The 15,645-nt window shown below is 39.8% G+C and overlaps 1 protein-coding gene across 3 annotated transcripts in view; it reads right to left on the bottom strand.

Annotated features, from left to right (window-relative positions):
- The window catches only part of plcb1.S (phospholipase C beta 1 S homeolog), a 305,516-nt gene that overhangs the window by 42,024 nt on the left and 247,847 nt on the right, over positions 1–15,645 (bottom strand). For all 3 annotated transcript variants that reach the window (XM_041564337.1, XM_041564338.1, XM_041564339.1), the window contains exons 17-25: positions 14,473–14,557; positions 13,493–13,617; positions 10,961–11,115; positions 10,458–10,622; positions 9,573–9,672; positions 7,555–7,659; positions 6,937–7,046; positions 1,824–1,956; positions 874–927 (exon numbers count right to left, since the gene is read on the bottom strand). In XM_041564337.1, the coding sequence (XP_041420271.1) occupies positions 874–927; positions 1,824–1,956; positions 6,937–7,046; positions 7,555–7,659; positions 9,573–9,672; positions 10,458–10,622; positions 10,961–11,115; positions 13,493–13,617; positions 14,473–14,557 (1,032 nt within the window). The remainder of the gene's footprint in view (positions 1–873; positions 928–1,823; positions 1,957–6,936; positions 7,047–7,554; positions 7,660–9,572; positions 9,673–10,457; positions 10,623–10,960; positions 11,116–13,492; positions 13,618–14,472; positions 14,558–15,645) is intronic.

The following is a 15,645-nucleotide window of genomic DNA, read 5'->3' as shown; positions in this document are numbered from 1 at the left end:
TTAATAATGGTTAATCAAAGTATTTATTCTGGTACATTTCTTCTGGTAGGTAGATTTAAATAAAATGGTTCATAATTAACAACTTGGGGGGGTTTTAATAAAAGGCAATATGTCTGTCTTGGTGCAGTAACCCATAGCAAACAATCCACAGGTAGCATTTACTGGTTACCTGTTTAAAAGCTTAAACATTTGATTGGTTGCCGTGGGTTACTGCTCCTGGGCAAACCTGGTGGCTTTTATTATACATGGGGGTTAAATTGGTATTTTTTAGCGATGAATGAATTTTTCCGGCAGGCGTGGATTTGTGACAAACTTCTGCATTTCGCCATCTGCAATTTTTTTCACGAAACGGCAACAATCCACCGTGAAAGATTTTGCTGTGATAAAAAAGCCACAAAATTGTCACTGAGACAACAAAGTCGCCATAAGAAAAAAAAACGCCCATTAGAACAAAAAAGTCGCCTAGACAAAAAAATTGGCACAAAAAAAAACATCCATTGACTTTATTGCATTTGTAGTGTGTATAAAAATTTGTTGTGTAAAAAAATGTTGACACCCGTTGTGTTTCACAAATTTTTTAGATTTTTCAGATTCGCTCATCACTCGTATAGTTACGATAGAAACCCCAGAAGTGTTGAGTTGAAATAATCACAAATAACCAAAATTAATTGGCTCGTTCTTGGAATTTTAGAAATGGTGAAAAAAAAAGGTTTATTCAGTTGAGGTTTAGGTTCCTCAAGGGAATCGTCAAGAATATAACCCAGATGGACAACCTGATGCTCTTTAGATGGCATGGTGTTTAAATGAACATATTATGCTTAGGTATATAGGGGATTTGCATTTGAATAACAAGAGCAATGATTGTACATTTACCTGTTAAGACACTTAATATGAGATCTTCTGTTTTAGCAGGAACCTTCACAGAACCTGGGTGTTACAAGAGCACATTGTTCGGGCAATGTCATAACTCGGCATTGTATTACATCACATTTTCGCAACATTCAGTACCATGAACAAAACTACAGGCCCAATGTGAAAGCCAACAATCCCACTGTTTTCTTTTTGCTCATGTGAGCAAAGCAAACCTCTCGGAAAAGTGTGAGGGCAGAGAGGCAGGTGGGTTCAAATAAGTCTCTGTGTGCATTGCAATTTGTTGAATACACTTGGCCTTGAATTATGCAAGTGCACAAGCACATGTCTAATAGGGGGCCATTAGAGGAGCCATCTAAATAGACAGGTTAAAGGCAACACAAGAAATATGCACATCCTTATTGTAGCCTTTCTATTGCAGGTGAGTAGGGGCAAGGAAAGCTGTAGGACAAAGTTCCTATGCTGACAGGCTCTTAAAGAATCAAAAGAATAACACTGAATTAGAAACACAGACTATGTAAAGTCACTTTAAATGCAACAGACCCTTCATGGTGTCTTGTGATTCTAATCAGAAAGAAAAGTGACTCGATTCCTGGCCCTGGGGTCCTGCAGGATTACTGGCTATGGGTTTGCATGGATAACGTTTAAACCAGTGGCGTAACTAGATGTTACTGGGCCCCACAGCAAATATATTTTAGGACCCCCAAAATATCCAGAGGTTGTCCTGTTTTACCGATATATATTGAAATTGCTCAAAATTATCTCCCGTTCCCCCCTGCAACCACAGGGTCTGCTTCCTCTGTATTTACGCCTCTGGATTATACATTGGTTGTAGTTTATTTTTGGTAGCCAGTGTGTAATAGTGATCCCCGCTGGCCCAGTTGAGGGTTTTTAATTTTAATGCAGCACCTTACCTGGAGCAGCACCTTACAGTACATGGAGCAGCACCTTACCTGGAACAGGCTGACTCTGTACAGTTGGGCACGTTGGCTTGGGGGTGAGGGTGGAAGCATGATTCAAGCCATTTTCTGCTGGAGCTGGCCTGGGCTCACTGTTTGCCTCTGATGGGGCCTCCCCGGCTTCTACCTGCAACAAGAAGCAAAAAAAGTGTATTAAAGTAGAAACCACCACTGTTATAAACCAATCCAACTATCCAGTTATTTATATTCAGAAATGTGTTTGTGCATTTCTCAACCAAACCTGCAACCAACACTCTCATGTTATGAGTCACTGACGCATTTCCCCCGCTCTCATTCCAGCAATTTGCCATTCACGACTGGCACACAGCATGGTTGGGTTTTTGCAGCAGGAAAACAAATGTTAGGTTGAAGTAGCAGTAATACACCATTTGTACATCATGATTAAACACCTAACCATCCGTCTTACACCTCTAATTACGCCACAATTATAAGCCATGGATACGCTGTAGCATAAATCACATAGCAAACATTTCTAAATCATATGTCACATCAAGTCGTATATCTGATTTATGCTGGAGAATTATTAGCAGACCTTTCAGCCAACCCAGATCTTTCTGGAGCCACCCATATTTATATTGCAGGTTGGTGCGGATCAGGGGCCAAACATCTGTTTTCAGATCTGTTTTCAAATGGTCCTAACAAATACAAATTTGGTATAGGACTAGGGCAGATTAAGCAGTGCCGGTGTTATGCGCTGTAGTAGTATGGGTTAAATAAAGTCTGTAAGTGTTTCTTGTCTTTCTTTCATGTTTATAAAAATCAAAACACATTTTTTCTCATCAAAGTGCATTTTCTTCCTCCATTTTTGAGCAATTTGGTTGCCACAACAAATAACTGTGGATGGGCGCAGCACAATTAACTCATAGATTTAACTCATGGCAGGGTACCGTAAATTGGGAATTGGCACTATCCCCAAACTCCACTACTATTCCTTCTCCCCCAACTAAGAGGGTCTCATTCCAAGTCTGTCCTTCTCCATAGGACTTATTTCACTCCAGGCGCTACATGCATTCCAGCCTTTATATACCACCAGTACCAACCTGACTCACTGGTACCAACCCCCCTCCTACATTGATGGCCCTAAGCAACTGGTGCCTATATCCAATGCTAGCAGGTTTCCAATCCAAACACACACTTTACTCCACCAACAGAGGAATGTATCTATGGGATGCCCCTACCACCTCCCTACAAGCTCCTGCTCTATAAAGCACCATTATGAGTGCACTATTTGACAGCCCCGTACATACACTACAGCACTGAATTTTAACACATGTCAGCTCTCTTGGTTCAACTATATACATTTACCCCCCAGCAGGGTGGAGACGGAAAGGGTATAACAATGTATGGAGTGGAATGCACATGGGCAGAAATTGCTTGGATTTCATAGGACATCTGTGGATCTGTCAGAAGCACTGGTCCTATAGGTGCAAAGGTCTCAGATACCACAAGCCACTCCCTTTATCTGGTTATTTGCAAAACCCCTAAATAAATATTTATAAAGGGAAAATTTTGTCTGCAGCTCTCCAGCTGTTACGCTACATATGAAAGCAGGACACCGGATGGAAATTTGATTTAAACATGTCACATAGCCCCGTGTGTGCACCAGGGAGTTTCCCTTAGAGACATCAAGCAGACTTGCAATTCCAGTGCAATTTTCTCTTTTTTTTTGTTTACAGATATTGGCATATATCATATATAGCAGCTAGTCAACTCCAGATTGTGAGTTAGACCGAGTGCTGGCAATTATCTTTCTATGTTTTGTGTACAAATCATAGTCAAATTTTGCCTATACATGACGTTCAGCCTTTAAAATGATTTATAGATGTATGTTAACTGGTCTTATTACTTAGTCACATTGGTTGCTTCATTTTAAATGCACTACATACTTAGAATGCTAATGGATAGTGTAGGACAATGAGAGGCCTTGACGTGGTACGTGAGCTTACATATTTTGGTCAAAGTGTGGTACTAACACCTAATTTTTTGGAAGAATTGTCTTTAAAGGCAAACCGTGAGCTTTCTTCTTCTTTTTTGTGTACAAATATTGACTTTTTATTGTTTATAGCAGCTGCTTAACTCCAGATTGTGGGTTAGACCTGCAGATTTCTTTCTGTGTTTCAGTTGCAATTCCCTTTATTCGTTCTGTAGCACCTTGTACATTTGTATAAACTGAATCTCCAATAAGCAGAGTTAATAAAGCACCATCGAAGAAAGAAAATTCACCTAATGCAGTGATTCTCATTGTGGCACCGTGACCCAGTTATTTGATCCTTTTTTTTTCTTTTGCCTTTCTTATACAGTGACATCCAGTACAGAGTGTAAGCCCTGCCATTCTTTGGGTGCTATATAGGATGCTCTTTAATAGGGTGGAAGGCCTACGCTACTTGCTTTCCTTAACATGGGTTTAAAGATACGGCGCCATCTAGTGGTCAACTTGTTCACTACATTTTACACTAAGATGATACCTTAATCTTTCTCTCCATTGATTGAACTGGAAAGGATTCACACAACAAACATTCAAGAGGATTACAATCATCTTCAACTGGAATTTTTCCTTTGGCTTTCTGGATTGCTGTACAGGACACATATGTGTGTCACATTTCTTGTGCATGAGACACAGAATTATAAATGAACTTGGTGAAGGTCACAAGCAACAGACACAGGAATAGAAAAAAGACCCTCTGACACAGGATCTATCATACGGAATAATGTTAGGCCCTAGAGCCTAAAGGTGTGGGCACCCAAGACAGGCTCCCATCACTGTTTGTCACCTTGCATGCCCCTGGCAGTGACTAGGGGAATGCAGGCAGAAGAGGCTCAGCACCCTGCACCGTTGCACCCTACGCACATGTCCATTATGCTGGCACTGCCATACTCTCCACAGAGAGATTACTGCATCTCTAAATAAACAGACTTTGGTTCACAAAGTGAACACCCTGACCTGCTTAAGGCTCTCTGTGGACCAGTTATTTGGACTATAATATACTTTATGCCTTTTATACTTCATTCAGCACCTTGGGGGGATTTGTGAGTGGCTCCCCTTCAGCTCCCCTTAGCTGGTTTTATTGCGTGGCACCTCACACAAAATGCATAAGGCTATTCACGGACATACTGTATTCTTTAAACAATAAAATACTTTTTTGTGAGTGGTGTCCTGTTACCCTTAGTTGAAGGTTTGGGGTGTCGCACCTTGTGGCACAAAATGTGCAAGGCTCTTGTAACCTGAACAATAACATATTTTTTGCTTTTTAGACTTTATTCTGCTTGCTGGGCGGTTTTTGAGTGCCAGCCCTATTTATGTGTTCTATGGTGTCCCGCTCCCCTTAGCTAAAGGCTTGGGGTATGGCACAAAATGTGTAAGGCTCTTGTTATTTGAACACTATGTTTTGCTTTTTAGACTTTATTCTGCATGCTGTGAGTTTGTGTGTGTGAGTGAGTGAGTGCCTGCTCAAGTTACACTTTCTATGGTGCCCTGCTTCCCTTAGCCGAAGATTCAGAGCATGGCACCTTGAGGCACAAAACGCATAAGGTTTTTATGGACCTGGCATTTGAACAACAAAATTTTTGCTTTTATTGCTTAGATTGGGAGTTCTGACATGTGAAAATGTTGTCGTGAAATCCATAACAAAATGCCTTGGTTTGACCCATCGGCATTGCTTTTGCTGGTATAGGCAGCGAAGGGCACATCGTGGCACACAATCTTTCTGAGATTCCACATGCTCCAGTTCTTTCCATCCCTTGATAAACTAAAAAACAATGAGCTGCGTCCCACGACTACTGAACACCGTTCTTTTCTGCAAATACATACAGGTCAAAGACGATGTTCTCGCTACTGAAATAGTTTCCCCGGCGGCTGATGCCCCAGATAACTTTGCTCTTTGGAGACACAAGTGTGTGCCCTCATTCAGAGCCACAGCCACAGGAACACCAACCCAACATTATTTTCCGAGTTAACTTTACTTGCGGATAAAGATTCGGAATGAAGAAAATGTAGGTCACTAATCAGCACATCATTTATAATTTACAGCAAAGTGAATTCAGTTGAATGAATGTGTTTCATGTGCAAGAATGTTCTAAAAATATAGAATTCTGAAGAATTCTGAAGAATTCTGAAGTGCCTGGGCAGAACAAACAAAAACTATGAAAAATGTATTATTTATTATTAGTAAGGCCAGGGAAGTCAATAGACCCAGGCATCCATTATTCTGCTTAACTGACCTCGTTTATTTACTTTCCACCTTCAGGAGAATGAAACCTGCTGGTCGGACCAGAACCTTGCTCCGATTATTATCCAATTAATCCCCCTTCTTGCACTCCTACCCGGGTATAAATATAGGGGGCCCAGGAAAACGGAAAAGGGTTGACAGATCCAGGTAATAAGTTCCACTGCCACCATGGGGCAGGCATTGCAGCCCCACTTCATTGGGGAAATGGAAAGCCTCAAAAGAAATTTTGAATGCTCTTCTGATCTGCAATTTAAAATATTTCCCTAGTTTTCCAGATATTAGCAGGTTTTCCAGGGTTATTATAACAAATTTGCAACAACAGCGGCACCTGTTGTCATCTGATATTCCTCTGATAAACTTCAAACAGAAAAACATTACATGAATTTGCGCTGCTCACTAATTCAATTTTCTGGTGAGTGTGAGTGCACAGCAGGTGGCGCTGTTATTTCATTCATTATATCAGCAGTGGTAAAACCGTACAGCCTTTGTTAAATGCATTGCTCATGTATCACTTGAGCCATATAAATGATAGTTATTGTCCCATGTCAGTTGCTGTGGAATTACAAAAGCTTCATTTACAAAAACCTGCTAATATCTTGAAAGTAGAAACAAAAATAAAGCACTTTACAAATGTTCTTAGAAGAGCCCTCTCAGCAAACCTATATTTATTTGTTTAAGAGTTCACTCTTCATAAAAAAATATATAATTACATTTCCACTTTTAGTTGCTGAATTGGCAGTTATAAGGTTATTCAAATTATTTCCCCAAAATGCTACCTGCTGATTGGTTTTATCACATAACCACAATAAAAGAGTGCTAGCACCCTGCATTATATTCAGTATCACAAAGGACAACTTTACCTCCTTCTTAACTTCCTCTTCATCTTCCAGAGTGAGTGCAGCCAATTGCCTTGATCTTTGCTCCATCAAATTCACATACCGGATCGGATTTGATAAAGCTTCAATCACATCTACAAAAAGATACTCTGCTATGGGAATCCATTCCAACATATATAATGTACATTTACATAGAGAGAGGGAGCCATGAATATTCTGTAAGTAATATCGTTATAAACGGTGCTTAGTGATGTCATGTATTATTATGAGCCACATGGCTCACTTGTATATTATAATAAATTAAGCTTTAAAATAAGAAGTTCCATGACCTGTATAGAAGCTCTGCCTTTGGCCTCATGCCTATACATTGCTATGGAACTCCTCTGTGGCTTATAACACCCTTATATTTTACAACAGGGGGCACAGAAGATCAGAAACCTTATAGCATGCCATTTGGCCTTGTATGAGATCTGCTGATAAGGTTATGGGTACCAAGTGACTATATTATAAACACACTATAAAGCACATAACAAAACTGCCATATTCAGTACTCTAGAATCTGACAGTAACAGAATAAAAGTGCAGAATAAAGAGGCACCTGATTGTGAGACATACACTAAACCAATGAGATAATAGAAATACCTGCGAATGTATCAGGAACATAATCCTTCACTTCTATATACACAAAGATCGCTGGCAGTGTCAGAGGAACATTCTTCTCATTTCTCAGGCAAATGTAGTGGTAACCTAGAAAAATCAGCCAAATCAGCCAAAAATCAGAACAACAGATACACGAGGCCCATAATATTGTACAGTTCCCTCTGCGCCAACCAAGAGAAAAGTGTCAGGGCATGTGGTATTAGTCCTGAGACAGCTCAGTGTGTATTTATACAATTCCAAGAAACTGCAACCATGAGATTATATAACATGAACTTACACATGCTCATTTTTATGCAGACATACAGTTATACCAAGGAGTAGGAGCTACCATAGTGTTTGCTCCCAACAGGGAGGTCTATACATATACAGTATGTGGGGCCAAAAAATACTTCCTACAACAGACTCATTTGGGAACATTGTTCCCAATCCAAAGGCCACTGATGTTGATTTACCGCAGCAACTTAAATGCAGTACAAGGGCAGAAAACTACCCATAGACAATCTATCTATAGTCATCATATATCTATCCATCATCTATGTATCCACATTTTCAACATCTATCCATCTTGCTTCATTTGTCTATCTATCCATCTATTTATAATCTATTCATCCATCTATTGTCTATATCTATCTATCCATCATTTATCCATTGTCTATCTATCTATTCATCATGTATCTATACATCCACTGTTTACCTATCATTTACGTATCCATCTATCCATTGTCTACCTGTCATCTATCCATCACCTACCCATTGTCTATCCATCCATTATCTAAATATCCATCTATCCATTGAACGTTGAACTTGATGGACTTTGTCTTTTTTCAACCAGATTTAACTATGTAACTATGAATATCTATCCATCACCTATGTATCATCTATCCATTGTCTATATATCCAGCTATCCTTTTGATCTATTATCTATCTATCTCTCCATTGACTATCCATCATCTAACTATCCATTTATTTTTTGCCTATCTATCCATCATGTATATATCAATCACACATCATCTATCTATACATTGTCTACATCTATCTATCTATCTATCTATCTATCTATCTATCTATCATCTATATATCTATCCATCGACTATCCATTTTCTATATATACATCACCTATGTATCCACCTATACATTATCCATCTATCCATTTCTTACATATCCATCTATTCATTGTCTATCCATTGTCTATCGATCCATCTATTCATTGCCTATCTATACATTTATTAACTGTATCTATTCATTGTCTATGTATCTATCTATGCATCGTCTATCCATCCACTATCTATCCATAGTCTGTCTATCCATTTATTCATTGTCTATCCATCGTCTACATATCCACCTATCGTCCATCTGTCTTTCATTAGGGATGAATTAAATATTTCGCCTTGTTTTGTCAAGAAAAATGCCCATAGACTATAATGGCTAGTTTAAAAAATGTTGCTCCCAATGTGCTTGGCGACTTTTTTGCTGTTCCTAAAATTTTCAGCAAAGGGTAACAGGTCAGATTTGCAAATCACTATCCTATCACTATTGTCTATGTATCCATCTATCCGTTGTCTATCTATCCATCAGCTACATAATTATCTATTCCTCATATGTCTATGCATTGTCTATCTATCTTTCTATAAGTATCAATTATCTATCTATACATCGATAATCTATCTATCTATCCATTACCTATATATCAATCTTTCCATGATCTATGTATCCATGGTCTATCTATCCATTATCTATCCATCTATCATCTGTCTCTATCTATCCAGGTAGGGAGGCTTGGGAAGACTAGATTTAGAAGGGAAGATGGAGACAGTACATGTTTTTGTCATGTTATCCAAACTGGTGATGTTCAGTTGCTGTTGAAGTACTCCCAGCAACTACAAACCAGCCAATGGTCATTAAGGGCTTAGGGTTATAACATAACCTACTTTATCATCTACAGATAAAAATGATGGTGCAACAATCTTTAAAATAAAGTGTTTGCATATGGAAAAGCCTACCTGGTCGGAGTGCCGGCACCGGTAATAGCCTATGACCGATGAATTTGCCTCCTTCTTCATATGCGGATATTCTGAGACATGCCAGAGAGGGTAAAACCACCTTTGCAATGACAGTAGAAAGAACAATATTCAACCAGACGTTTGCTAATAGGAGAACATTCTCTGCTACTTGACAATTGGCTGCTGTGGGTTTCTAGGCTTGGACCAAACCCTGAACTCTACGTTGCACAAACACACATATATATTTATAAAGAGTGCCCTAAAAGTCAAGCAGATGTCTACTTATCTCATTTAGGAAACTTGGTAAATTTACAAAATGTGCAATAATATCCAGCTGCCAGCAGATGGCAATGAAACACCATGTCAATGTATTCCAACACTGCACTTCAATTCTTCCATTGCAACAGAATGCGGTTAACCTTTAACAACCAAACTACAAGCAAGCAGCCCTGGCATGGCATATGCAAAGACTCAAGATGCCAGCCTAAAGCCTAAGAGCCTCTTGTCCCAGGAACCCAGGGGTCCTGTAGGTACACATAATTAGATTTTTTACATTTCAACATTTGTAAAATCCTACATAATGGGTTTAATGTTATGGTTTAATAGTGAGGATGGGTGGGACTGGTATTGACTGGTGGCATGGTAGTTCCATGACAACAAGGAGGGTCTGCTGAAGACCTGATTTTCTATAGGTGGTGCGGTTGTTTCAAATGAATTAGCTTAGTAGTGTAAAAAAACTGCTAATATACTAAAAACAAGAAAAAAAAAGAATGAAAAAGTGCTGAGAAGAGCTCTCTGAACAGTTTAATTAATTTACATTCCCTTTTATAGTGAACAAGAAGAATAACCCACACTAAAGGTTAGATACATAAATAAAAGGGTCACCTTTTTAAACACTATAGGCTCTTCTTCCCACACAGGGTTAACTGCATTTCCCTGCGACGTCTTTGTCTTGAAGGCTTTCCTCTTGGTATCAACGGGCAGGCCGAACATATCCACTTCCACGAATGTGCCCACCTTTTTATCTGAAAGGAATTGACCCGAAATGATCTGAAAACAGGAAAGAAAGCTTCCATTAAAAACCGCGGAGAAGTTTCCTGTCAAATATAAATGTATTTGTTGATGGATTTATTCATATCAACTGTTCACTTGGTCTTTATTTTTATTTATGGTTTTTATATTATTTGCCTTCCTTGCAATATTTATATACATGAAATCTGTTGCCAGGGAATCTGGCAACAGCAGCAACAGGATTTGTTATTTGGACTGTATGAACTTTCTTTTTGCATCCTTCCCTTTTTATCTTTCATTCTGACGTACAAATCGCTGACCTGTTACTATGGAAATTATCCCCTAGCAATTTAAACACATACATAGAAAAGATTTACCTTGACGGAGACGGTGTTTGCGACAATTCCATCAACGGTGGTTTCCGTGAATGGATCAAAGTGTTTATCAGGCCTTCTCATAAACTCAGGTTTAAGCCTGAAACCGCATTTGCCGTTATATTCGTACATCCCCATATTCAGCTGCATAGAGAGATCTGTAATGATGAAACTCCATTAAACTTTCTGCCATGTTTGTTCACATCGTATATTCACTGAAAATGTAAATTGTTGGAACGGGCCTGGCTATGGGGGACCAAGTTATACCATCAGGGAAAGGGCACTTGTTTTAGGGGGGCTCCCTTATCCTTTAAATCCGACTAATCGCCTCGTTTTTGCAGCGACCAATCTCCCCAAACGCCTTCCCTGAATATGCGCCGGCTAAAATGAAAAAAAAAACGCCGGCGCTAATCACACGTGATGATTCGTTTTCCGAAGTCACCCGAAGTTTCCTCGTGAGGCAACTTCGGAAAAAGAACCGCCGCATGAGATTAGCGCCGGTGTATATCATTCAGACATTGTAACCTTGGCTGAATAGTGAACTTTTCTAATGGAATGGGGGAACAAATAAATGATATAATCAATATGTGCCCATCACCCCGAGTCCATCTGAATTGTCCTTTATTCTGAGAGAACAATCATGACACTAATCCAGTGTCAGACTGGAACACCAGGGGCCCACCCAAATACCTTAGACCAGGGGCCCACCAAAAAAACCTTACACCAGGGTCCCACTCTCTACACTATATTCTTCCTCTTCTTACTCAACCTCCAGTCTCCTAGTCTCTTTTGTTTACATACCATAATCTATTATTCCATATATTTAGGCTCTTTGTTCTCATAGAATGGCCATGAAATCGGCCAAGATTGAGCAGCATGAGGGCCCACTGACACCTGGGCCCACCGGGGGTTTTCCTGGTATCCCGGTGGGCCAGTCCGACACTGCACTTATCCATGTGGCCCTTTCAGATTTAGGGCATGGGGGGAATGTATTGCCCAGCGCTCCAGGTCTATAAAGGTCTAACCTTCCATTGATCATTGCCTCGTCGTCCAATTACCTACAAATACTGCTGTGTGGCTCTGAGCTTCTTGCATCCGGGACAAAATATTCTCAGATTCCCTTTCCTACATATGTTAAATGTGATTGAGTCCTATTAAACCTCTCCTTTTCATGCAATTTTAATTATTTAGAAACAAAAAGGTCCTACATTTAGGTCATGAGACAAGAAACATTAAATCATCAACATTTCATTCTTTCCCCACAGCTTGTCAGTCAATTATATAATATTATATATAAATAATAAAATAAAATATAAATGAATATTATTTGGAGAAGCATCATGAATGACTTGCACTGATAAAAATTCTTAAATTCACTTGTTTGGACCATGTCAGACCACAAGGACTGTATTTCCATATTTCTTTTTATATTTAAATTCAGTTGATAAAATTAGAATTAATATATAAATAATTAGTGATACTCGAAAACTGACACCTGCTTAATTTTGACGCGCGCATCAATTTTGATACCCGCATTAAAGTCAATGGGCATCTGAATAGTGTTGATTTTTCAGTCGCGCGTCCAAAATTTTTTGATACCGGCGAATTGTTAGCGGGGAATTTTCACAAAAATTTGCACCAGGTGAATTTATTTGCCCATCACTAAAGCAACTAAATTCTACAACCTTAAGGCCTGGCAACCAATCAATAAGCTGCATTAACTAACCTCTGTTTAGAAATATCCAGTTGGTTGCTAGGGGTAACTAGATCTGGCTCAACATTTGCTAATTCTATTACATTAACCCCTTGATTAAAAATGAAGCCCGCAGACCTGGGGATACTAGTAGCCCTAACTGCCTACTGTGAAGACTAATGTCAAGGAGTTTCTACCGAATGACACTTATCTAGTGTTATCTATTTATTATAAGTGTCAGCTGCCTACTCTTTCATTGTTTTACTTGGACAGTGGGGCTCATTTATCAACACTGGGCAAATTTGCCCATGGGCAGTTACCTATAGCAACCAATCAGTGATTAGCTTTTTGAAGCCAGCTGCAAGTAGGACAATGAAAGCAGCAATCTGATTGGTTGCCATTGGTTACTGCCCATGGGCAAATTTGCCCAGTGTTGATAAATGACCCCCACTGAATGTAGCTACGATTCTCTTGATTACTCTGATACTATATTTGTGTGTTTGAACTAAATATAAAAGGAGGTAAATTTATATTTTAAGGGTTACATTAAGTGATACTATGGACTCAAGGGGAAGAGACTTGGGCACATTAAAAGTAATGCACGCACAGTAACAATGGGACCCCATAATTCTTGGGCCCTGGGCATATATTCCTTTTGCCCTTTGTTAATGGGACCTGGTTATTTCCATTATATTGAGAGTCAATGGAGTAGCGGGAACAAGGCAGCCAAGATGTTTTCACCTGTCTAAATAGGACTCCACATGAATAACATGCATGTTAGGGGACAGGATTGGGAACTTTAGCCTCCCCCTGTCTGTCCATCATGAATACAACCCTCTTACCGATTGTTTGGAAGTTGAGTGCTACCAGCTGGCATCCTGCATTCCAAAACACTTGAGGCATATAGTTTGATGAATCTACACGTGTTCCTTTTGGATAAATTCTGCTCAGCTGCATTTTGTTATATCTGTGAGCATTGGTTTAGGAAAAAAATACACTTGAAGGACATATCCATATAGTGTAAGCCTTGCAGCAAGGAAATGTAAAGCCTGAGCACGTTTACAATCGACATACATTTTCTTTCTAGTTTTCAAGATAATAACAGTTTTTACACTGCCAATAGAGTGAATGTGAAACAACATCGCCACCTGCCGTTCAGTTCTGCCGGCCCACAGTCCGAGAAAATGAAGTTAGTGAGCAGGGAAGAGTCATCTGACGTTTCTCTGGTCAGTTCTAAGCAAATCAACATCACAAGATTTTCCTTGGCTCACTGACTTGGTTTTCTCCCAAGTGTGGTGGGTCCGCAAAATTAAACAGGTGTTGCTGTTGGATCAAACACATTATATTAGTAGTGTAACAGCAGACCAGCTCTGTAGGGTATAATGTATACATAATATATAATGTGTAGATACTTGTTGCAAAGAAAACTTTTTTAGTAGGTGCTGGATAAGCAACTCTGAGTACCCCCAGACATCTGCTAATGGTCCATCAAATACACCAGTGTTTCTTAAACTGGGAGGTCAACCTTATCTATGAACCTCTTGCAGATCTGAGGTGGGACCTTAGTGCGCAGTTCCCCTTGAGATTATTGCAAATAGCAAGTGTTGGGAGATAACTACACCTTTCTCTGTAAAGCCTATGGAGATATCTAATCCCAATGGTAATATTGCTAGGGATTTGAGGAACTGATGTTTCAGGCACTGCTTATGTTTAGTATTTGAGTCCTTGAGTAAAACATCTAAGAACCCTTGGAACCCTTGGAGTTCATTCCAAGGTGTTCCCTAGAGTTTTGCCCACCATCCGCCCTTGAGAGAAAGGATACTCCACAAATTCCACTGGAGACTTAGTCAGCTGCTCAAGGCCTTTGGTTTCCACAAATGAAGACATTTCAAAACTCTTGTTTCGCTCTGGAAAAGATCAATAAACATTGTTTCACATATTGTCAATACAGTATATCATCATCACTGTGTATACTTAGCAGTGAATGAAGAACAGATTGGTCTAGCAACCAATCAGCTGCTGAGTAGTAGGACTTTTCTAAATACACAATGCAATGTATTAGGTCAGGTTAGGGTTTGGAAACAAACTGCCATGTTTGTCAAAGTACTGTCTGGTCCAAAAGATCCTGTCTGGGATTCAACATTCCCTAAAGGCCCAATAAAAATATTCACTATCATAAACCTGTGGCATCGTAGTCACATCTCCAATGGAGATGGGCCCGCCCCCAAAGAGCACTGGCCCCTCCCCTGAGGTAAAGGACACACCCTCATCATCACCATGCAGTTCAGCAGAAGCAGATCCTATTTAAACAGTCAAGGAGGAATGCAGGGTGCTGGAATACTGTGTAAAGAGAAACTGTTAAATCCAGTATATCTCTCATGCCAGCAAATAGCAAGGGCTCCACTTGGTTCTGCTCCATTAGTGTCTGGATGGGGCACAGCTGAAAGGGGGGAGCAGCTTCACATTGTCATTTATTCTTTATGGGAATATCTGTCCCACGGGTCACCTGCTCAGCCACGAAGCCCGAGCAGAGTTCCATGTTTGATGCCTGCCTGGCACTGTGCCACTGTACTTGCTACAATCTGGGTTCCTGGTACTACTAAAATTTTATTAGTATAACTCTTGTGGGAGGCATAGGGTGGCCACTATTATTATATGATGTGGGTGGACTTCCTGCATTAAAACTCTTTCTGGGGGGCACATAAACAGCACTGACCCCCTGCCGTCCTGCAGCAAAACACTGGGCAGGAACATGCAAGTGCCAGATAGGCATGGAGGTACAGTAGAGACCCTTATAGAGCCCATGTAACATCAACATGCAGCAGATAAATAGACACAGATGCTTAAGAGTAGATTTCTCACTATACACATTTACTTTCATCTAATCATTGAGGTGGTAGAAATGATTCACACACAGTCAGCCCCTAGATATTATTATTAGGCACTTTATGCCAGTGGCTCATAAAATAATATATAAGGGCATTTATATAAGAAA

Source organism: Xenopus laevis, chromosome 5S (genome assembly GCF_017654675.1).
Source record: "Xenopus laevis strain J_2021 chromosome 5S, Xenopus_laevis_v10.1, whole genome shotgun sequence".
Taxonomy (NCBI): domain Eukaryota; kingdom Metazoa; phylum Chordata; class Amphibia; order Anura; family Pipidae; genus Xenopus; species Xenopus laevis.
The sequence above is the reverse complement of the archived record's forward strand: the minus strand, read 5'-3'. Positions and strand labels throughout refer to the sequence as shown.